Here is a 22,881-nt window from a genome sequence, read left to right on the forward strand (position 1 = left end):
TCTTTTACAATAATAACTGTTGGTTTCATCAGAAATGTCTCACAGTAATTAATTTTATTGTCCTCTTTCTTTAAACATGTGTTTTGTGTTTTTGCTAGGGATGCACCGATACCGATACTGATCGGATATCGGGCCGAATAGCTGGATCAGGTATCGGTGACAATGGGTCCGATCTATTACATTAAATTTTATGTTTATATACTATATACATTTTATACTGGAATTTTAATTCCTGTTTAAGTTTTGATCAATTTGTTGCTGTTAATTTTGAAGATTCTTTTACCAAGTCGCTGGTGTACGATTTATTATTTTAATAATAAATTACAATTCAGTAAATGTATATCTATGTATTTATTGGTCACATTTTGTTTTACAAAGTTAAGAAAGCAATGTTTAAGTCAAGCCTGATGTTGCCTTACACATAAAAGAATGATCCCAGTCACTTCCACACAGTGAGGCATACAGATTATTAATTACACTGGTATCGGATCAGTAATCGGTATCAGTCGATACCCAAAGCCCAGGTATCCCTATCGGTATCGGGACTGAAAAAGTTGGATCGGTGCATCCGGAGTTTTTACTGTGTTGTTTTTTAGTTTTTTGCTATATTTTGATTGTACAGCACTCTTGTCAACCGTTGTTGTTTTTAAATTTGCTTTACAAATAAATTTGGATTGGATTCAGCCACAAGTTAATTAAGTTTAATTACACACAAGTGCAATGAAACCCCTGTGCAATATAAAATACAAATGATTGAAGGCTGATTTGTTCATTTGCACTTGTGTTTGCGCAATAAGCAGAAATATGGGCTGCTTCAATAAGAATTAGTTTGAGTTAAAGTGAAATGATGACAACAGAGACAATGTAAAAACATCTACAATTATTTTATTGCCAAACTAAAACTGTCCCTGCTATTTACACTTTACAAGCTACTGTAAATATGCATCACAAATATAAAAGGTTTACATTTATATACATTATTTATATAATGCCACATCTTTTTCACCAAAATGCATATACCTTAATATTATTTTATAGTAATTAACATAGATCTACGTCTTGAACAACAGCTATAATAAAGTATCATATAGATTTGTTTAGGTACTATGAAAAAATGCATATTTGATATACTGCGTCTGGTATTAAAACTGTGGTATATGTTTTAAAAGTTAAAGGCATTTCAAAGCAGTAGGTAGTCAGTTGTCGTTTTGGCATGATACCTTAAAGTAAAGAAAAACTCTGTTCACTAAATGTGACAAAACTAAACCTTCACTTACACCACAACAACCACTGCAAATACATGTGGACAAGCAAGGGACGGAGGTTGATACGTGCATTAGAAGTATTTCCTCGGCTGTTGTTTATAATTAATCTGCAAAAATAGAAACTGCTAAATGAATAGTCCTTAATATATAAATAAAATGAGAGACGTGATAATTCACGCAGGACTTTTCTGAAGCCTGAGAGTTGCGGTACAATACAATACCATCTTTGGGTAAGAGCAGCAAATATTTGATATAACATTTCTCTGAGTATTTTCTTCCAGGCTTAAACCTTATGTGCTGTTTTTAAACTTGTTAATTCTATATAATGAAATGCTCCTGTAGTCTGTAAAAGGTGAATTTATATGCAGGTTGTGATGCTCAAAATTCACCTGAAGAAAAACTGAAAGGATTACCGAAATGAATGTGTCATTACTTATAGTAATGTTTGAAACATTATTTCACGTAGCATCTTTAAAGAAGGGCTTCACAATACTAACATAACACTATATTAACTATAGGACAGAATGGACCTTCAAAACACGTCACTGTAAGTTGCCAAATATCACATTAATATCGATGCATGACAGTGTCAGAAGGAAAATCTCTGTGTTCACTAAACCGACTACAGGACAGACTGGACAGAACAACATGCAAGACATTATCCTCCAGTCTAAATAGTCAACAAGGGTGAAAGCAGATCAAAATACTACAAACCAAAGACGTTACGACAGAATCACAAAAGCATAATACATCTTCAAATTAATTAAATTAACTTGTTTAACTGCCAGACCCACCAGCGGGTTCATCTTTACAAATTCATGTTGCTTGGACGGACATTGTTCACCTAATTATTAAAAAAAAAGAACCCTATTTTCTAAGTAACCCTCAGTGGTGTCTAGTCGAGATAGTTTTTGGTTTTATTTGCATATGTTTTGAGATATGCACATTGCTTAGGTGTCCACATTATTTTGTCCTTATAGTGTATCTAAAAACCCGGGCAAGTACAACTTACAAGTTTCCCCCCATGCTAAGCTGAGCTAACCATTTTCTGGCTGTAGTTGTATAGTGCTATCGATCTTCTCATCTAACTCCCTGCAAGGAAGTGAATGATGGTATTTCCCCAAACTATTCCTTTCATTTAAAGGACCAGTGCGTAGGATTTATTGGCAAAAAAATGGAATATAATATACATAACTATGTTTTCATTTGTGTATAATCACCTGAGGTTAGGAATAGCGTTTTCGTTAGCTTAGAATGAGCCATTGTTCCTACAGTAGCCTAGAACAGACAAACCAAACGCTGGCTCTACGGAGAGCCTTTTGTGTTTTTACGTTACCTGAAGGCCACCGTAAGTTCTCCGACACGCTAAGAGGGGTGAGCGGAGGGGTATTCAGTTGGTTGCAATCTGCAACCGCACCGCTATATGCCACTAAATCCGACACACTGGACCTTTAAGTTAGAATTTTTGCTCGATGTGGGCGTCAAAAACTTCAATGAAGTGTTGGAACGTGCAGATATAGAAAATGTGATATTATCATTCAGTGTGGGAAAAAGTGATTTCTGAGTTTATAAAAGATTAATGAGAAATTTAAAGGAGTTATCAAGAACTTAAGAGATAAAGGAGTTAGACTCAAAGATAAAACTTGAGCTGTACTTGGTCTATATTCAAGGTCACAGTTTGGCATACTGTATGTGTGCTAAAAGTTCTACAAAGGGAGGTATGAGATCTTAAGATCAAGCTCTTTGAATTTGATCAAACATTAAAAAATATCTTCAGTCGTAACTCCTTCCATCATTTATATACTGTAAGCTATAACTGATATCATATATATATATATATATATATGATATATTTGGATCATTGACTTTATCATATACAGTAGTTAAATATAGTCCATTTGAAATTAAAAACAGATATATATAGTAGCTAAATAAATATACACTCCTGTTTTTGCTGTGTTTGTGTGCTGTTCCAAATGCTAAAAGGCACCAGGGTTTCTGAAGAGAGTTAGCTGATCTGGAACAACTGGACAGATCAGGAAATGAAATGTCACCTGCACTCTTAAGGCCTTAAAGCACTTTTGTTTTGTTTTATATTACATCAAGATGAACAGTTCAGAGTGCAGCTGGTTCAGGATGAGATCATCTGACTATTCTCTTTTGTGCGTCTCGTGGAAAATAATTAATATTTGTGTAAAAATAACTATTAATTTCTCATGTATATCTTGAGGCCTTCACGTCTTCAGCCTAACTTCTATTTTTTTCTGTACAGTACCAGCTGCAGTATTTTGTGTGTAAATAAAGAGGAAGCAACAGGAAAGGACCATTTCACCATCATGGATGGACTTAACAGATGGTAATAAAAAAAGACCCTGTGTAGTCCTGATTATTCATAATAATTGCATTACCATTGCACTATGTTAAAATGAATTATATAATGTCGTTATGCAAAAATATGTGTTAAGTTACACTCAAAAAAGTTAATTTAACTCGATCAGTACCAGTGTGATTCCAACCAACATACTGTATATGGATATAAACCCCAGGCCCTGTGCTGTGGTGTGTTCTTCCTACTGAGGTGACAGTGCTCCCTTTACATTGACTGGTTATTTCCAGAGCTCACACACACCGAAGCAGCATCTAGTGGCCTCCTGCACCAAGGCCGCCTCCTGTTGTCCAGTCGATGATTATGAAGCTCAGACTCATCACCATGAAGGAGACGCCCAAAGCAGCAAAACAGGCAGCCTAAGGATGAGGGAAGATCAGTGGCACAGACGTTCGATTATCAAGGACTCCATACCACGACAAAAGCCTGTTTCACACGAGATAATCGCTAAATTATCGATTAATGAATAAAGATTTAACTGCCTCACCGTTATCTTAGGAACAGAGTTCATGGGTTCATCCTCATTGGGAACGATGCGGATGTAAAAGACAGCAGGGAAGATGAAAATAAGGCAGGGAGCCGACGTGGCACCTGTAAAGAGAAAGGGCCGGTTAAAAACAGACATACAGCACTGCACAGGACGTTTTTCTGAATGCATGTGACATAAAGACGAAACATTTGTAAGTTTAATAATCATTTTCAGTTTGTTTTTTGTTTTCTCTGATAAATACACTTTTTTAAAGGCAGGGTTGGTAAAGATCACATTGCATCCCGACAGCAATCACTAAATCAAATGCTCTGACAAAAAAAAAAAATATGGCATCTGTGGCTGTCGCAGGACTATAATAAACTCGTCCAATTATTTAATTTGGCCCGGATAAAATGATTGGACGGCCTACCTGCCTGCCTATCTAAATGTCTGCCTACCTAAATGTCTACCTGTCTACCTGCCTGTCTACCTGCCTGTCTACCTGCCTACCTGCCTACCTGCCTACCTGCGCGCCCGTATACTCATTGCTCGTCAGCGTCTTCCACAAGCTGCTATCTTGACAACTGTGAGTACTAACAATAGCCATGTTCGTTCTGTAATTATATGTGTATATTTGTAATGATCATTTTGGGGGAGTGGCTTTGGAGGGAGGCCTGGAGGGACTTTCTCTCTAGATTTAGTGACTTTTGGAGCTAGTGCTGCTAGCTACATTCATTGGAAAAGAGTTGGCAACACTGGGCTGGATTTTTCAGTTGGTTCACTTTTAAAGATCTAGTGTACTCTTGCTAGTTTCTCAAGCTCACCGCCCCTGCCTTTAAACAGCTCAGATCTATTTTCATCATTAGTTTCACTGTCCTCATGCAACATGTACTGTGATTAACTTGCTACAGAAACAACGTGTGACAATCAGACAAAACACATGTCTGAGGTTAAAAAAACAGTCGTGGAGATATCAATACAGAATACATTCAATGTCAGGCTAACCTCACACTCAATGATATTGATCTTTGGGATTGGAATGATTTGGTAGTCATCATCTGACCAGTGTGGTGATTAATATCAATATTTATTAGTCAGTTAAAGCTTCTTAGTTAATCCACGCACTGTTAAATTACAAAAACTCAACACTGAGAACATCAAGCAATCCGGACAAGTTTTGTTGAAATAATAATCACTACTGAATATTTGCTAGTGTGCCTGATTGATCATTTGTGTGTTTGTTTGCTTGTTTATTTATTTACTTAACATTTCCTTTTTTATTGTATTGTATTTGCCCATTACTGAGCATCAAGTGTTTCCGTCCACATACTTTATTTCTGTATCTTTTTTTTTTATGTACAACTATGTGCATAGTTACAGTTTACAGTAGAGGTGGGACCAAGTCATTGGTTTACAAGTCACAAGTAAGTCTCAAGTCTTTGCACTCAAGTTCCAAGTCAAGGCAGGCATGTCCTGAGTCCTAAACTTTGAGTTTCGGGTACTAAAAAAGTCATAATGCGCTTTTCACCAAATGGAATGCTATTTGTGTCTCCGTCTGTAATTTTGGACCCACGCGTTTTGCATTCTGCAATTTGTGTTATGTTGATCAAAGACACGCAGACAAAATTATCTTGTTATCAGTTTTTCCAACTGGCGTTCAGTAAGTCAAGTAAGTTCTTCGTTGTTTTTCTCCTGCAGCTTGATTGGATGCTGTCGGCTTGGTTCAAATAAAGTGGATCTGAGGAATTAAGTGTCGACTGGCTGGGAATGAATATCGTTAACGTTAGTTGATTCAGGAAATGTATTGATTCGTGAAACACCTTTTAAATAACATAACTTTTTAATCTTTGGGCCTGGGGGAAGGTATGACGTATTTTCAAGTCAAAAGGCTCAAATCCAAGTGAAGTCACGAGTCATTGGTGTTAAAGTTCAAGTCGAGTTGCCAGCATTTTTTTAAATTTTGTCAAGTCGAGTCTAAAGTCATCAAATTTGTGACTTGAGTCTGACTCGAGTCCAAGTCATGTGACTTGAGTCCACACCTCTGGTTTACAGTGTTAGATACAGGTGATACAGTGGTGATAAAAAGGGAGGGAGGAAATTATGAGAAAACACAAAGAGCTGCCTGATGTGATTATTCCTCTGTGAGTACAAACAAAAAAAGCTTCAGAAGGCTTGATTTGCAATTTATATTTTCATTCCGATGTTTATGTTATTGATCTATCAGAGCTTTACCTGTTTTTCAACTCAAAAATAACACAGACAATTTCCCAGCTTGTGAGCCCTAACGATATACCAAAGTTGTTGCAAACAGCTCCATATATTGCATCATCTGCATGCACATGTTTGTCAAAGCAAAATCTGTGGCTTTGAAGATGCCCTTGGAAAACTTTTGACTCTTCAACTTTGACCTCTCACCTGTGAAACAATAATATTGACTTGGAGCAAACATGCTCTGGTCACGTTTTTTTTTTTTTAGTTTTGCAATTAATGTTTTTGTGTGTGAGGAACATGAAAGCTTAAAACACAACAAACACTGCCCTGTCAAACAGGGACAGAGACAGAATAAGTAACCATTAATCACATCATAAATACAATATCACCTTTAGTCAAATAAATAAAGTGGATAAATAAGATCTGTAGGAAACATTAAATGCTGTTTACGATGATTTTTTTTAAATATTATTTGGTTATGATGTAGGTTAGTAGTCTACTATATGTTTGCAACTTTTAAGTGTGTCATGGTAACAATGTTTCTTGGACAGTCCTCCTTAAAAATAACAGTCTTAACATTAACAGGAGGAGCTACAGACATAAAGGCCTCAGAAGTGCCTTGCATTGATAACTAACTTTTGATACAATTTCAGGTTAATGTTCAGTGTTGTACTAACCAATGAGGCCGAAGATGCCCAGAATGTTGGGAGCGAATATCACCAGCAAGTTGATGACGGTGAGCAGAATGACAGCAATGGCAATGTGACGCAACCAGTTGAAAGCCTTGGTGGGGAATAACATGTGCTGGATGGCTCTACGCACCTGTGGACAGACACAGACGGAAGATTCAATGAGGAAATAATACCACAAGATCCTAATTATTCATTGAGCATCACAGGGAACAAATCAACAACAAACTTACAGGGAACAACACAATAGGGACGGTCAGCGTCACAGCCGTGAGGACGGCCACTCTCACGCACAGCATCAACGTGTCGTAAGGATCAATCCGGCTGTAAGTGTGCAGCAGTTCAGGCTCCACATTGCCTTTAAAAATAATAGAAAAATAGAGATATAGATATTGAAATAGGAATACCTTCTTATTAAAGTTTTCTCATGTGAACATCACTCAGTAATAATGCCTTCCAGCACTGGAGAGCACATTGTCACCACAAGAGGGAGCTTGGACTCTACGGTATGTGGGGGAAGAGAAGACTGTACCTGGCTCTGTTTTACTTCAATACAGAAAAATACTGTCAATACTGCAAATCATTATATGACTAAACAACAAACCTACAGTGAAATAAAACAATAGATTAGAAAATGTGTTAAAAAGTTTACTTTCTACCCCGGTAATTTAAAATGATTCAATATTTTATCTATTTGCTGCCACTATTTTGCCACAACACATATTTGAGTATTTCTAAAAGTTGCATTTGGACAAGATTTCGTTTTTTATGTATTTTAGTATTCATTAGAAAGCAGCATCCCCACATCATAATGTCAGACCCTGTAGAACCCTAATTTAGGACAACATTTTCTAATACGGTCTAATACGATCACTGGTGGGAAATTGTTTCTGTGTGCAGGAAGTATAAATGTTTTTCAGTAAAATATAGAGCTGCAACGATTAATTGATTAGTTACCAATTATTCAATTAACCACCAACTATTTTGATCATCGGTTTGAGTCATTTTTTAAGAAAAAAAAAGTCTTCTGATTCCAGCTTCTTGAAGGTGAATATTTTCTGGTTTCTTTACTCCTCTATGACAGTTAACTGAATATCTTTGAGTTGTGGACAAAACAAGACATTTGAGGACGTCATCTTGGGCTTTAAGGGAAACACTGATCGACATTTTTCCCCATTTTCTGACATTTCATAGACCAAACAACTACTCGATTAATCGAGAAAATATGTGACAGATTGATTGACAATGAAAATAATTGTTTGTTGCAGCCCTAGTAAAATGTAAACTTTATTTTGAGCAAGCTCACCATTCATATAAACCTGTACCAACCAGCCTCACCAACAATGACTGACTGTGGTGCTATATGATTTTAGATTTCTGTATAATGGTGTATTTAAAGCTGTTATTCCCCACTGAAATCATTTGCATTGTAAACCTTTAACATTGCAAGATAAAGACAGCAAAGTATTTTTAATATCAGAGTGAACTATTCTTTTTTTTTTTTTTTTTACAAAAAGCATCTCTATAAGCCAAAGCAGCCCTTCCTTTATTTTACTGTGTCACTGCATTGACTGACTTTTAAATAAATGTTAATATTATTCCACTGATACTGTAAATACAAACTCCAAAAAGTGTGACAACTGTTCTCACCATAAAAGGTCCAGTAGCCAAAGAGAGCTGCCAGAAAGTACATAGTGTACATGACAAGGATGGAGATGTTGGACACCTTCTGCATCTTCTTCTTCGTTGGACTGAAATGAGAAAGTTGAAAGTTATGTGAATGCCACATTCTGCGATGACTTGTTGTAAAATATTTGCAGGTTTCAGAGGGGTGACTCACTTGCGGAGCTCGGTGTAGATGGGGAGGACCTCAGGGTGGCAAACAAAGGCGAAAGCCAAGATGGGAATGGTGTATGCTGTCTGTGAAGAACACATTAACACGCGACTTTCTATGATTAGCAGTGCAACCGAGCGGCCCAAAATAAGTGTGGGAACTCTGCAGACGTCAACATTTGTGGCCTTACCACAAATGTTGGCTGCCTACCTGTGAGTTGAAGGTGATCATGCGCGGGGAGCAGTGGGAGTCATCGTTCTCGTGAACCAGACCGTTGTTGTACTCGTGGCCGTGGCTTGAGATGTTGAGGCTGAGGTGGGCAGCAGTACTGTTGGCTGAATACTCCTCGAACGGGCAGGGGATCTGAAACTTCTTATAGATAACCTGCAGAGGGATGTGAAGGAAGGACAAAAAGGACGGGTAGAATCAAAGAGAAGACGTAAGCGTGAAGGGATGTGTCAGAGTCAGTAAACAAGGGCTCTCAACAATCACTGCCAAGCTCAAAAAAAGGCTATTTCACCTCATATTAACGTGACTCAGCCTCTAAGTACCTAGGTTTTACTCTCAACCTTTGATGTGTATTATGCAGCTCTTATAAAACATAGCCACATACCATTGGAAATAGAGATGAGGGTGGGAAAGAGACGAGGGTGGGAAAGTGAGTAACATGTGTGCAAAGATGGCATGCCAGAACAAATGAGCCTCCTCTGTGACGAGTCACTGTGATAATGTGCCACTATGTGAGCTGGACCAACTTACCGCAGAGAGAAAGAACACCATACAGCTGAGAGAAAATCCACTGGTATAGCCAAGGTAACCTGAAAATAAAGAGGAACAGACAGTTAACGTTACGGCTCCTGAGCAATTTGGCCTTCGTGTGTTGTTTGGGACTACTGTAAGCTGTATTAGTTACACAAGAACTGCACAAAGCGTACAGTCAAAGGGTTTCCTGCTGTTCTATAAATGAGGCTTCTGCAGAAAATGACCCCAAAATGACCCCATCAGAATGACCTCACAGCACTGTGGGACCAGAAAGAGCATGTTTATTTGGTATATTAGGGGAAACTCAGGGAAAATAATGTCTAATTGGGCACCTGCTGTTTCCACTGCCGGTGGTGGGATAAAGACACACACTAATTGCTTGACTTTAAGGTAACTGCTCCATCAAAATGTCATTATCTAAGTTCACTTCAAAAAGCAAACATAATCCTAATTAACAAGTCCTAAAGATAGAAAATGTTTAATAATTTGGCAATTGTATAATATGTGTTCGGTAAGCGTATTGGAGTTGACTGTAAAATGCTTTGAAGCAAAAAATGTACCGCTGTGGACGGGGCCGGCAGCAAAACATATTTTAGCCACCTAAAAAAATCAATATCCGTTTAAGTGTACGCTATATTTAGAATATTTTCACCAGTTTACCTTGCCATGAGACAGCTTTACAGTCTATGTTTCTGATGGGGAACTGAAGCCGTTATCTGTGCAACCAGACTCCATTAAAAAAACAGTAATTTTACCTCGCAGAACACGGGAGGAGTTGCAGGTCCACCGCTGCCTCAATCAGTTTTATTTTTCAATGGAGTCTGGTGGCTTTGGCGAGAGCTTAGATGGATACAACGGCTTCAGTTCCTCGTCGGAGGGCTGTCTCACGGCAAGGTAAACCGGAGATAATATTCAAAATATAGCCTACTCTTTTTTTTAGGTGAGTCTTTCTTTTAGGTGGCTAAAATTTTGCCGCTGGCCCCGTCCACAGCAGTACATTGCTTTGGTTCCGCGCGGTAACTCCTGTCTGCTTCTCCAAACTGGGGGCGTGCTGACCGCCATCTACTGTAAGTAATACATTGATTATGGATAAATACCTCATACAACGCCACTTCAAAACACCTGAACTATCCCTTTAAGGATCTAAACGTTGTAACAAGCTTCACTTCAAAGCTTGAGCAAAAACAGACAAATAGGCAGAGAAGTACAAGGACGTTATTGACTAATAGTCCGTTAACATTAGGACGCAGGAACTGCTGCCCAGGAACACAAACTGGAACTTCTGGAAGGTCATTTCCACCACAAAAAGAAAAAATAGACAAAAAGTTGTGCATGATAAAAATAAAAACACTCAAAATTATGATCTTGGAAGTCTTTGTATCTCATAATTTTGACTTCCTGTCTGATCATTTTGACTTGAGTATTTTGTATTTTTATCATGCTTTTCATGTTTGTTTTTTTCTTGACAAAACTGGGCTTTCATACAACTAAGCCCCAGTGGTCGAAATGCAGGTGAGTAACAAAAGGTTCCTGTGTCAAAAAGACACAGGTGATATGCCTCACTTGCACCAACTACAATAGACAAATTAGTTCTTTGTGGCAGATAAAAATGTCACTATTAATTTGGGAAGATGAAACAGACCAGGTCCAACTATACCAGTTCTACTCACCGAGCTGTTTCATTAAAGCCAGGGGCAGGATGACACTGGCAGAGACCATCATGACCAGGTAGTTTCCATTCATGTACCACAGACTGTTTGGATAAAAAATAGAGTTTACTTTGGTGAGCTCAATATTTCAAACGATGGCACAGAGACACAGTACACAGTAGAGAGACGGAGACAAAAATACAGGAAATGTCGGTACTATTTTTTCTAAAATCACACAGCCTGAGAGCAACACACGGTTGTTAAAAATCTACTGGTGCAAATGGTTGATGTGCTGCATTTTGTCAGACCAACAGCAACCTGCTGGAAACATCGCTGGCCTTGAGATTGTGGAAAAAACGTGTCTGCTTATATTGCTCTCGACAGAAGTACTGGAGGAGACTATTACGTAACTCTGATGATTTATGCGACTGTTCACAGTTGCAGAAAAGGAAGACATCGAGGAGCCTAAACAACACAGCACCGAAGACGTCAGTGTAAATATTACCAGCTTGTTCCATCACATCATTGCCATCTCTGTCCCTTTATTTCTTTCTTTCTTACCAACCCCCTAAAAACATATCTATTACTCATCCCATACCATAACACCCAAACATAGTTTCCACCTTAACTGGATCAGGTCTATAGTCTGAACATGTGGGGATGGAATGACATATCCAACCTTAGCCCTTCTTCCCCTTTAATCCTATAGGGGGGATCATGCTGCTGTATCATCATCGGCTATATGTGGGCACCACCAGACACGTCCTCCCATTAAACAAACCTCCTGCGAATGCTCGTCATGAAACATAATCAGGTCAGCTGGCCCACTGTTGTGACTGGTCAACCAAACCAAACCTCTTCAGACTCCGCTCCAGCTCCACTCAAATTAACTTTGTTTGAGGGCGTGCCAAACTAGCCGCTAGGCAAAGTGTGTTACTTGGTGACATCACCACGTTACGGAAGAAAAGGCAGGACTTCAAGCAAGGCGTGTCAGGCAGTTCAGGAGCAGTGTTTCTGTTGGGGAGAGTAACTCCCTTTGACGTGGATAAAAAAAACGATATAACACACTAAAGGAAAGGGAAAAAGCACGAATAGGTCCCCTTTAACACATTTGGACATGTTGGTGCCGGGATGCAATCAGGGTGTCTGACTGGCTCCATGTCATAGTGCTCTGTGTCAATCTGTCACAGTGACCTAGAGTTGGTTATAGGAAAAACATTAGATATATCATTAGCTTTTAATCAGACCCAATTTAATAGTTTTTAGTAAAGAGACAGTATGTTCTTTATAGTCATGTGAATAGACTTGTTTCAGTCCTTGAGGTAAGAAGACTCTTGTTGTGTGTCTCGCTCAGGAAAACAAATATAACCGGTGGCAGTGATAGAAAATCTCACGAGCTCAGCTGTAGACCTGAGCTGAGCACCAGCAAGAGGAAGCTTATAGAAATGATTGACAAACCATTAAAGACCACTGTGTCCTAAATCCTGTGTACAGAACAGTCTTTGCATCTGCTGCCCATTTTTAAGCTGCTAAGCCTGTTATTCTTAACCCTCTGAACGAGACACAACCAGTCAGATCAGCTGTCTGCCGTGGCCCTGGCATACAGTGATCTGTGAGACTAGATCCCTTGAAAGCAGGACAAGTCATATGAATCACAGGTCATGTCCTCTCAGGATATTTGGTCAGTAGGTCATTTTAGACGAACAGCTTTCACATGCGAGGCGACACGTAGCTGCTGTGAATCCAGAGCTGCTAAGGGGAAGTCAAATCTCAAGTCCATCGAGACCGATCCAAGTCAAGTTTAGAGTCACTGAGGACAAGATCAACATTGCAAGAGTTCATGAGCAAAATGCAAGTCTTGCCCTTGAACAATTCGCTATGAATGATGTGTTAATACATACAGTAGCTGAGTGTTTGCAATGGATGGACCTAATAATTAAATATGTAAGCTGTGTGGTTAATGGTACGTGTCCACGCTCCATCCTTTCCATGCCTCCCATTCATTGTCTATGTAAGCAGCCGTGCAATGCATTCTGGTAGTGTAGAGCTGCGTTTCGAGAGATGAACTGTCACGTTGGCCACTCCTCATTTTCATAAAGTTGAGGTATAGGCGTCTGGAAACTTCCGAAAAACTTTTAAACTAGCCGTCGTCGACCTAAAATGAAGACAGATTCAGCAACTGCATGGCTTATTTCTCACCTAAAATGTTTTCAAAAACACATCTCTGTGAGCTTTTTTTGTAATATACGAGAAAAAAAGTTTCCAAACGAGCCGCCGTGTTGGTTCCGGGTTGAAAGCTGGGAGCAGCAGCCCACGAGTGCAAGTGTTCGTCCAATCAGGTTCCTAGTGCCTGGTGCCTAATGGCAGCCCATCAAGCGTCCAATGCTGGGAAACGAGGCGATCCCTCACATCCAAAAACGCACATGTGGACACGCACCATGAGAACGGCCTGCCTATAGCACTGTTTTGTTTATCTATTTGAGATTTTTTTTATTCTATTCTAATTTACTTTTATTTTAAAAATGTAAAATGTCCCGATATACAGCACGAATATTGGTCACAATTCTTAGATAACAAAATTTGGTGTGTATATGTTAAAAAATTTCCTAAAAAAGACATCCGCTGATACATGATTCTTGATTCTTTTAAATTCTCAAATATTGGTATTGGTATTTTGTATCTGGATCAAAAATCTAGCATTAATCCGGCCCACGTCTTTATGGAGTCAAGTATCACAGCAGTCAAGTCCAAGTCCTCATTTTTGTGACGTTGGACTCAAGAGTGAATTCCTGTTACTTCCAAATATTTGACCTTCTCCCGGTGTGACCATGCAAACCCACAGCCCCACCACCCAGCCCTCATTCCACCCTGTCCTCCTGACGCCACGGATCTGGACAGCAGGAGGCTCACTAAGTGTCTCAGTTGCTGTGTGCCGGCCCTGAGCTGACCTGTCCTTATGCTCGACCTCGTGTTACACCACCTGCTGCTGTCATTTGTGTGTGTGTGTATGAGACACAGAGAGGGAGAGGTATTATACTTCATATGTCAATTTCGATTGTAGCTAAGCCTCTGACCCTGAAATTAATACACACACACACACACAAACACAAGTATTAGTTTATCCCACTCTAAAATTAAACACAAGGCTGAAATAGGTGGCTGATATTTCTCAAGTGAGTTTATATAATAAATATATATTAGGGCTGTCAAAGTTAATTCGCTAATAACGCATTAACGCAACATGCGGTGTTTAGTTTGTAGCTCAGTTTTTTTTTTTTTTTTAAAGATTATTTTTTGGGGCATTTTCAAGCCTTTATTGATAGGGCAGTGGACAGTTTAGATAGGGGCACAGAGAGAGGGGGCGACATGCGGAAATGGCTACCGGTTTCAAACCCGGGCCGCCATTAGGACTCAGCCTTGTTACATGGGTGCCCGCTCTACCAACTGAGCTAACACGGGCTCGGTTTTAAAGCTAGAGTGAAACCTAAGGAATCCATCGGTACCACCCATGTTATACTAACTTGTTGCTAAGGAGGCTAAATAACGCTCCTAATTTGTGCTAAATTTTGGCGGGGAGAAACTGGCAAGGCCATTTTCAAAGGGGTCCCTTGACCTCTGACCTCAAGATATGTGAATGTAAATGGGTTCTCTGGGTACCCACGAGTCTCCCCTTTACAGACATGCCCACTTTATGATAATCACATGCAGTTTGGGGCAAGTCATAGTCAAGTCAGCACACTGACACACTGACAGCTGTTGTTGCCTGTTGGGCTTCAGTTTGCCATGTTGTGATTTGAGCATATCTTTTATGCTAAATGCAGTACCTGTGAGGGTTTCTGGACAATATCTGTCATTGTTTTGTGTTGTTAATTGATTTCCAATAATAAATATATACATACATTTGCATAAAGCAAGCATATTTCCCACTCTCATGTTGATAAGAGGATTAAATACTTGCGAAATCTCCCTTTAAGATACATTTTGAACAGATAAAAAAAGTGTGATTAATTTGTAATTAATCGCGACTAAACATTTTAATAATTTCACATCCCAAATACACAGTAAATACTGTATATATTTCAGGCCTGCTGCAGTCACTGCAATCCCTTTTGAGCACAAGGTTTGTTTTTAGATTCAAACAGACAGCTGGAATCCACTTCAGTCCGCCATGGCCTTATGCAGTGTCTGTGTCTGTGGCTTGACTCTGACGTTGCCTCCACAAGCTGACAGCACTGAGGGTTTATGTTGTGTGTAGACATAACTGACAGATAGTGTCCAAACGAGGGCCCCCTGCAGCTCAGCCAATTACAGGCTGCCATTCTCATCACACCCCCACAAATCAATGAACGGTGCAAACTGAATATATTCACTGGCCACAGAGTCTGCCAGGCCCCTTGACCCTGCACACAGTGTCTCAGCTGGACAGCAGGCAGGAGTCACATGCCTTTCACTAGCAGCACATAATACATAATACTCACTCAGAGTTGGGCTCTGCCTTCAGGAAAGCTTGGATGACCAGCGGCAACTCAGATTTAACAATGTACAGGTAGCTGGACATGGCTGTAACAGACGAGAGGAAAGGTGAAAACGTGTTGCCAAGCATGCTTGTGTGCAAATACGCTGGCATATTGAGCAAACAGACATCAGCTAAACCATGTCACATAATGTTTGTGTAAGTGACAGAGCAGTAGCTCCCACTGAGGTCATGTACTCGGGGAGGTTACTTTCTACAATTTAAGAGAAATGACACATGGTGGTATTTTATCAGCAAATTCGACTCAGTATATTTAAATCTGACAACATTTAGACTGACAAAAAAGGCCAGAATTGTATTGCTTTAAAACAGCATTACAACTTTCATGTTGGGGAAAAAAACGTACTAGAGTTGAGACAATTGATCGGTCAACATAGAATTAATTAGCTATTTTACTAATCGATTAATCTTTTCAGTAATTTTTCAAGCAAAATTACCATACATTACATAGCTTCTCCATCATGAGAATTTAGCTGTTTTTCTCTGTTATGCGATAGTAGACTGACTAACTGTGGGGTTTGGACTGTTGTGGGGTTTTGTTTTGTAAGTTATATTAGTGACGTTTGTGACGTTTGTGACGTTTGTGACATGTTTACTGCACTGATGTTACGTTGTTTCTGTTCATATTGTACCTAGATCACAGACTTATTTTAAGCCCAACCATGATGTTTTTCCTAAACCTAACTGAGCAATTTTGTTGCCTAAACCTTAGTGAGTGGTTTTGTTGCCTAAACCTAAGTGAGTGGTTTTGTTGCCCCCTGCTGGCACTGCTCCTTCATACAGGCATGTAACGTTCACACCTCTGCGAGGCAAAATGTGACACTGACACACTGTTCTCTGGAGGACAGGCGGGTCTATTACACTCTTTGGCGTCATATCGGGTTGTGTTCTTGAAATTTTATAGACCAAACAATTAGTCAATTAATTGAGAAACAGAAAATGAAATTGAGCAAACATCGAACATTTAACTGTATAAAAATTTATAAATAATCTAAATAGATAAAAAGTTCTTAAAATGCTTTGGAGGCGGGAGGTGGGGACGTCAGTATTTCTAAAATCCAGGCCATGGCGCTGGAAAGTGAGTTACTGGCATCAGTGAGCCAATCGTGACACCATTCAGTGATAATCAACCTCAATCCATGTGTGCATATATTTAGGACTGAAAAACCTATATGAAAACTGTTGCATTCAGTCTTTGAGCATTACAAATTTAACCAATTAAAATCATGCTGCTGAATTAACTATATGAGTCTTATGTGTATCCACAAAGCTTTAATCAGAAACAAGCAGCCATACTGTACATGCTGTGCAGTGAGTGGGAGGAACTCTTGTAATTGCCAGCAGCAATGGGAACGCAGCTGTTTACCAACACTTCGCCGGATCTTTGCTCTTAGTACATCCTCATATTTGTACAGCCAAGAACAAAAACCAAAGTAATATTAAACGTTTAATATGTAGTTATCTGTGTAGTTGGGAAAGGGGGATATAACTCTAAATATAATTCATGTTTTCTGCTACAGGGAGTTCGCAAACAGTCAACACGTGCGAACACACAAATCACTAAGACACACTGGCTCCTCCTCACCTCCAATATTCTGCAGGGTGATTGCTATACCAGCAGCCATTTTTCCAGGAGTGCCAAAGGCCCTGTAGCCCAGTTCTTCATAAGCTCGAATTCCTGTAAGAAGATTACAAACAATAATATTCACTCAGTTGTGTTTGCTGAAACGTCCCTCTGAGCAACACAATAAAATACTTTCAGAAAAATAAAACAATAAAAAGGCTGTACATCTGTGACTGGTGGGTGAAGACCATTTGGTATTTTCACAGTTTTAATGTTTGTTTACACATTATAAATTTTGCCACATTACGGATTATAGAAAAAACATATTAATTAATTTTCCTTCTTATAATCAGTCTAAGCCATTAGAGAAGTTAAGTGGACTGTAAACCAAATCCTTCTAGTAGGCTTTGAATCATTCTGGCATGTAAACAAAAATGTAATTGTAATTGGCAAATTTACTGCTATAGTGTGTTAAAAGCAGTCAGATTATAACTTCCTTTTAACTTTTAATCCGTATTAGTTAATTAATTAATTAATTAATTTGCTAAAAGTCGAGCATGGTTTCTAATTTTGACTAAATGGTCCTCAACCAGTTTAACTGCATCAGATGTAGCAGAACTGTTGGCTTTTCAAATCTACATATAATTGTGATAACATAACTGTACACTATTATGTATAGCTACACTATTTCTTTACAAAAGAAGAAAAGAGACATGACACAAGGCTTACCCACAATGCCAGAGGATTTGAGCAGCAGATGAATGGAGTAACAAGACAAGGCTGCAACTGAAGTCAGAAGAAACCTGTGACACAATACAGAAGGGACAGTCATACACCTTTACTATATTATATACCTCTTTATTACACGGCTTTGTTGAATACTCAATTCTGATTGGTCAATCATGGTGTTCTACGGCCTGTTATTTCTTTATAGCAGACCGTTGCTATGTATAACAGACCGTTGCTATGGACGCAGGTCTGATGTCGGACTCTAGCGGACCATTTTTGTGGCGTATCACCCTGTCTGGGTTTATTTCACAATAATGACCGGCTCGCTGTACATCATCCCTTACATAATGTCAACCAAATCTACTTCTAATCCCTCTGGGATTAAACTCCTGGCATTCCTCTTCTGTCCATTTCCGTACAATCAACCATTTGCATTAAGTCGTGATGTACTGTGCATGTTCCTAGATGTTACCGCCAATGTGACAAAACTTATGTATACAATTTATTGTTTGATTTGACATTTTGTGTGGGAAAAACCCCATTACATAAAGCCTGGGAAGTTGAACTGCAGTGTTGGCTGATTTTCCACAGCGTCACTGTCCTGCCACTGCATGACATTTTAAAGCTGATGCTGCTCATTGCTTGAAAACGGTAATTGTACAGTATCATTGTGACACTAAAGCAAATATTCAGCATGAAACAAGACGAGGCATTCTTGAAATAATCTGTCTTTTGATAATAGAATATAAATGTTCTCTATTGATAGAAATCAATAGTCCTACACATGGATGAAAACAAGATTTCTCACAATTCTTTTGTGTCTAAGAGTTGCAGTGGTCCTCCTACAGAGTCAAGTCAGCACAGGGTTGTCAGGTCAGCATTCCTACTGGGTCAGAGGTTGATCCCAAATCCATCACCTTTCTCAGACCTTTTCCCAGCACTTCTGCACACTCTGTATTTCCTGGAGTAAGAATACCACTGGCCCTTGTCTGTAGGCAGAGGGATGAAGGCCGAGCCCTCGGATTCCACTGAACAGTCATTAGCAGCATTACTACAAATTTTCACATGGCTTTGTTGAATACTTGATTCTGATCAATCACGGCGTTCTACGGTGTGTTATTTCTTTATAGCAGACCGTTGCTACGTATAACAGACTGTTGCTATGGGCGCAGTTCTGATGTCGGACTCTGACGAACTGTTTTTGTGTCAAATTATTGATTTCTTAAGTAAGTAGCCGTGTAATAAGCATGATAATGTACAGCTATAGTGGGTCATTGTTGTGAAATAAACCTCTTCAGGGCGATGCAAGACACTGTCTGGGTTTATTTCACAAGAATGACCGGCTCGCTGTACATTATCCCTTACGTAACATACAAAACAGCTGTGCAAACTGTCCGACCTTCCTCAACTCACAAACAAGCATGTATTTCATGGGTCTGCTTTTGGAAATATCACATGTAGTATGTGATGCCATTTGCAAATGGAGAAATATCCTCCACTGTATCCTGACGCCTTCGTGACTCTTCTATTTCTGTGTCTCTCTGAAATATGCTGACGAGGAATGAGAATGTCTATTTGTATCTCTGCTGGTGGATCAAGGGTTCTCTTAACACCACAGGCTGTAACCTCCACCACAGCCACAATAAAGTTGGTAGTCCAAAGAGGTCAAACAAGGGCCAAACATCTAAAGCAACCGAGGTGCCCGAACAAAGAGCTATGAAGCATGTGTCACTAGGAAGCTTGTATCAATGCTTTATTTTTCCATAAACACATGATCTTATTTCACTTTTCATGAAATGCTCGTATAGAGATATGAATCCCCCAAAGAGTGTTTCACTTGAAATAATACATCAATAATTGGGCTCATGTTGCTTTCTAGGAATTAGGCTGTTTCCTTAAAAGAGCCACTTGCCTTTAATCCCTTTAGAAAGCAGGGATTAAACAGATTTTAAAAAACGCACTGCTGTTTAATGCAATGAAACACAGACTAAGAGCAAGAAAAACCTTACAGTGAGATATAATGAAAATAGGTTATAACATGGAAAATAACAAGTGAGATGCAAATAAACACCTAACAGTGACCTGTAATGCTTTAATGCTGATTGGCATGTTGTCTATCTCAATAATAATCAATATCCTTTCATCTACATCTGATGACTCATTCAAGCCAACTGTTTTTCCATAACACACAAGTCTATGTAGGCGTAAAGCATTACTGTGTGTTGGGCTGTAGATACAAGCAGTTTATTTTTTGTTTAACTTTGATATGCAAGTGCTGTTTATTGTACGTTATGTTGGACATAAGTTGATATTAAAGACGGTTAACCTTCAGGTTGGTTGCCTCAGGACGCTTTAAAATCTAATGTAAATGTAACTGACCCAATTACTAAGAGGAATTCCACATGAAATGGCCTGCAGCCTCCTTCACGAGAGGAGCTACTCGTTGAAAGCTCGAGCATTGAGCTGACTTTCTATTCCCACAGTTGATGCTAACACTGAGGCCGTTCTCTATCCCAGTCCTGCTGCTTGTTCTCTGCAGCTACTGTACGTAGACACAGACTACATGACCAAGACAACCAGGATCAAGGTGGTCTGACAGCAGTAAACTAGGAGCAGAAGGAAGTAAATGAGCGATCCAGATGTCTCACACAGGGTCTGGAGGTTTGGTTATTCCGGGCTGTGGCCTTTCTGGGGTCTGTATGTGGCAACGAGGGCGGGGATGGGAGCCAGAGGAAAAGGATATGAGTAGCGGTGGTCATATCATGGTAAATATCATGGTAAATGATATGTTCCCAGATGTCAGGACAGATACTCAATCACTACTGTAAGTAACTCAACACCACTCGGGCCCTTAATCGCACCACTAAAGCAGCCGCTCATCAACTGTAGACCCTCAGGAAGCAACTTAGAGAGTCTCAACCAGGATTACAAAGCGCGTTTGACAACGTTTTATTCTTTTTTACCACTCTTTAAAGTATATGAAACCATTTGCTATATAAGTTTAATCTATTATTAAATATATTATTCGACAGGAGTAGTACACCTATATACCGTTTCACAGTTGTAAACGTAAACATTCGAAATGTGTCCCAGTTTATTTCCTGTTGCAATGCAAGGAATATGAACGGCTTCGTCCGAAATCACATACTATGCACTACATACCCAACATATGTTCGATCGTTCAACATACTTTTGTATGAATAAACAGTAGTATGTATCTTTTCGGACGCACTGAGCAGTAATTTACATCGTCACTTCCCGAGAGCCTCCTTGCTGGTTGGAGACGTGTAACCACGGATACCCGTCAAACGATGATTTGTGAGAATCAAATTTAAAAACTAAATTATGTCTGGCAAAGTGAAATCTTATACTTATTATTGATGTTACAAAGCTGTCCGTCAACGTCTGTTATGAATGTTGTCACTACCACATTGCATTGTGGGATATTTATGCCGCCGTAGTGTTCAGCGTTTGCATACTGTAATATTTCACTGCAATTTGTGTATTATTGGTTTCATACACACACATATTTCAGACACACTAAAACATTTTACATACTGTTTTAGTGTACTAAATAGCATGTTAGTATGGAATTTCAGACGCAATCAACGATATGTTAAGAACCTGACAACAATTCAGCACTGTAACCATTAACATCAGGGACTTTGCCTGCGTGGGTAAATTCCAGCTCATATTTTGTAAATTGCCACTAGTTGATAAACACAGTTATTTACTCACAAGAAGAGGAGGATGCCAGTGTTGGCCATGGCATACGCCAACCCCAGGATTCCACTGCCCATAATAGCATTACCCAGGTTGAAGACAGACATGCCAAAAGAGGTCTTTCCTTCAAACTGAGGGGGAAAAACACGAGCATGCAATAAATGTCCAATTTAAAAAAAAACAATGCTCTTTCTGTTGTTTTAAATCTGTAAACTTGACTTACATCTGTGAAGCGTATCGGTTTCTTTCCATCTGCACTGGGCAAAAATTCATCATTCTCCAGTCCTCCGTCGGGATCCTCAAATCTAGGGCACAAATGTACGACTGTTAATTGACGGTATCGCTATCTACCTCCGAAAACTGTGCACATATCTGATGTAGACATGCTTCATTTTTGTATTAATATGTGCATGGAAACAAATATGCAGTTAAAAAAACCTTTCGCACAAATCTGCACAGACATACCTGACTGTTTGAGTGCCATTTCTGTATAAGGATCCATCCGATGAGGCGAGCACAAAACAAGGCGAACATGCAAGTAAAGATGATGTAGGAAGTAAGTCATACTGTATGTTGCTCACCACATCTGTTATCCTGGTCATTACTAATGGGAAACTCTTATCACAGAGACAAAATCAAACAGTCCAAAAGTCTCTTGTTAGTTCACTTAAAAGACAGTTGTTTGAATAGTCCAGGATATTGTTTCAAGTATAACTAATACAGAAAGACAAAAGGTGTAAAACGTGCTTGACACATGCTGTGTTATAATGTCATTAACAGTATGTAAGCGGCAGAGGGCAGCCATTCATCTGTGTTTAAAATAAACGGAGAACACTCACTGATCCTCTTCTGGCAACGTCTTCATTGGCACTCCCAAGTCACCTTCAAGGTCATGGCTTTTCCCATTGGATAAGATATTCATCTCTGACTGAGTAGGCTCCATCATCCAAGTTGTAACAGATCTTCTTTGGCTTGTATGGTTACGATCAAGACGATCCTTTTTGTCGCTCAATAGCTTGAATATCTAGGGCAGAGGGAAAAAGGACATGAATAACATACAGTACAT

At 39.3% G+C, this 22,881-nt stretch overlaps 1 protein-coding gene across 2 annotated transcripts in view; it reads right to left on the bottom strand.

Annotated features, from left to right (window-relative positions):
- Positions 1-865: 865 nt before the first annotated feature.
- slc38a3b (solute carrier family 38 member 3b) overlaps positions 866-22,881 on the bottom strand; it is a 34,772-nt gene continuing 12,756 nt past the window's right edge. The window contains exons 2-17 of one of the 2 annotated variants that reach the window (XM_074645252.1): positions 22,655-22,839; positions 22,281-22,301; positions 22,039-22,120; positions 21,831-21,946; positions 18,093-18,166; positions 17,385-17,477; positions 15,744-15,825; positions 11,287-11,369; positions 9,614-9,672; positions 9,065-9,238; positions 8,861-8,940; positions 8,671-8,771; positions 7,254-7,378; positions 7,009-7,153; positions 4,139-4,242; positions 866-4,010 (exon numbers count right to left, since the gene is read on the bottom strand). In XM_074645252.1, coding sequence (XP_074501353.1) covers positions 3,906-4,010; positions 4,139-4,242; positions 7,009-7,153; positions 7,254-7,378; positions 8,671-8,771; positions 8,861-8,940; positions 9,065-9,238; positions 9,614-9,672; positions 11,287-11,369; positions 15,744-15,825; positions 17,385-17,477; positions 18,093-18,166; positions 21,831-21,946; positions 22,039-22,120; positions 22,281-22,301; positions 22,655-22,761 — 1,551 coding nt within the window. In that variant the 5' untranslated portion in view covers positions 22,762-22,839 and the 3' untranslated portion in view covers positions 866-3,905. The remainder of the gene's footprint in view (positions 4,011-4,138; positions 4,243-7,008; positions 7,154-7,253; positions 7,379-8,670; positions 8,772-8,860; positions 8,941-9,064; positions 9,239-9,613; positions 9,673-11,286; positions 11,370-15,743; positions 15,826-17,384; positions 17,478-18,092; positions 18,167-21,830; positions 21,947-22,038; positions 22,121-22,280; positions 22,302-22,654; positions 22,840-22,881) is intronic. The other variant, XM_074645256.1, reaches the window with a different exon arrangement.

The sequence above is a fragment of the Sebastes fasciatus genome, chromosome 1 (assembly GCF_043250625.1).
Source record: "Sebastes fasciatus isolate fSebFas1 chromosome 1, fSebFas1.pri, whole genome shotgun sequence".
In the NCBI taxonomy this organism is placed as follows: domain Eukaryota; kingdom Metazoa; phylum Chordata; class Actinopteri; order Perciformes; family Sebastidae; genus Sebastes; species Sebastes fasciatus.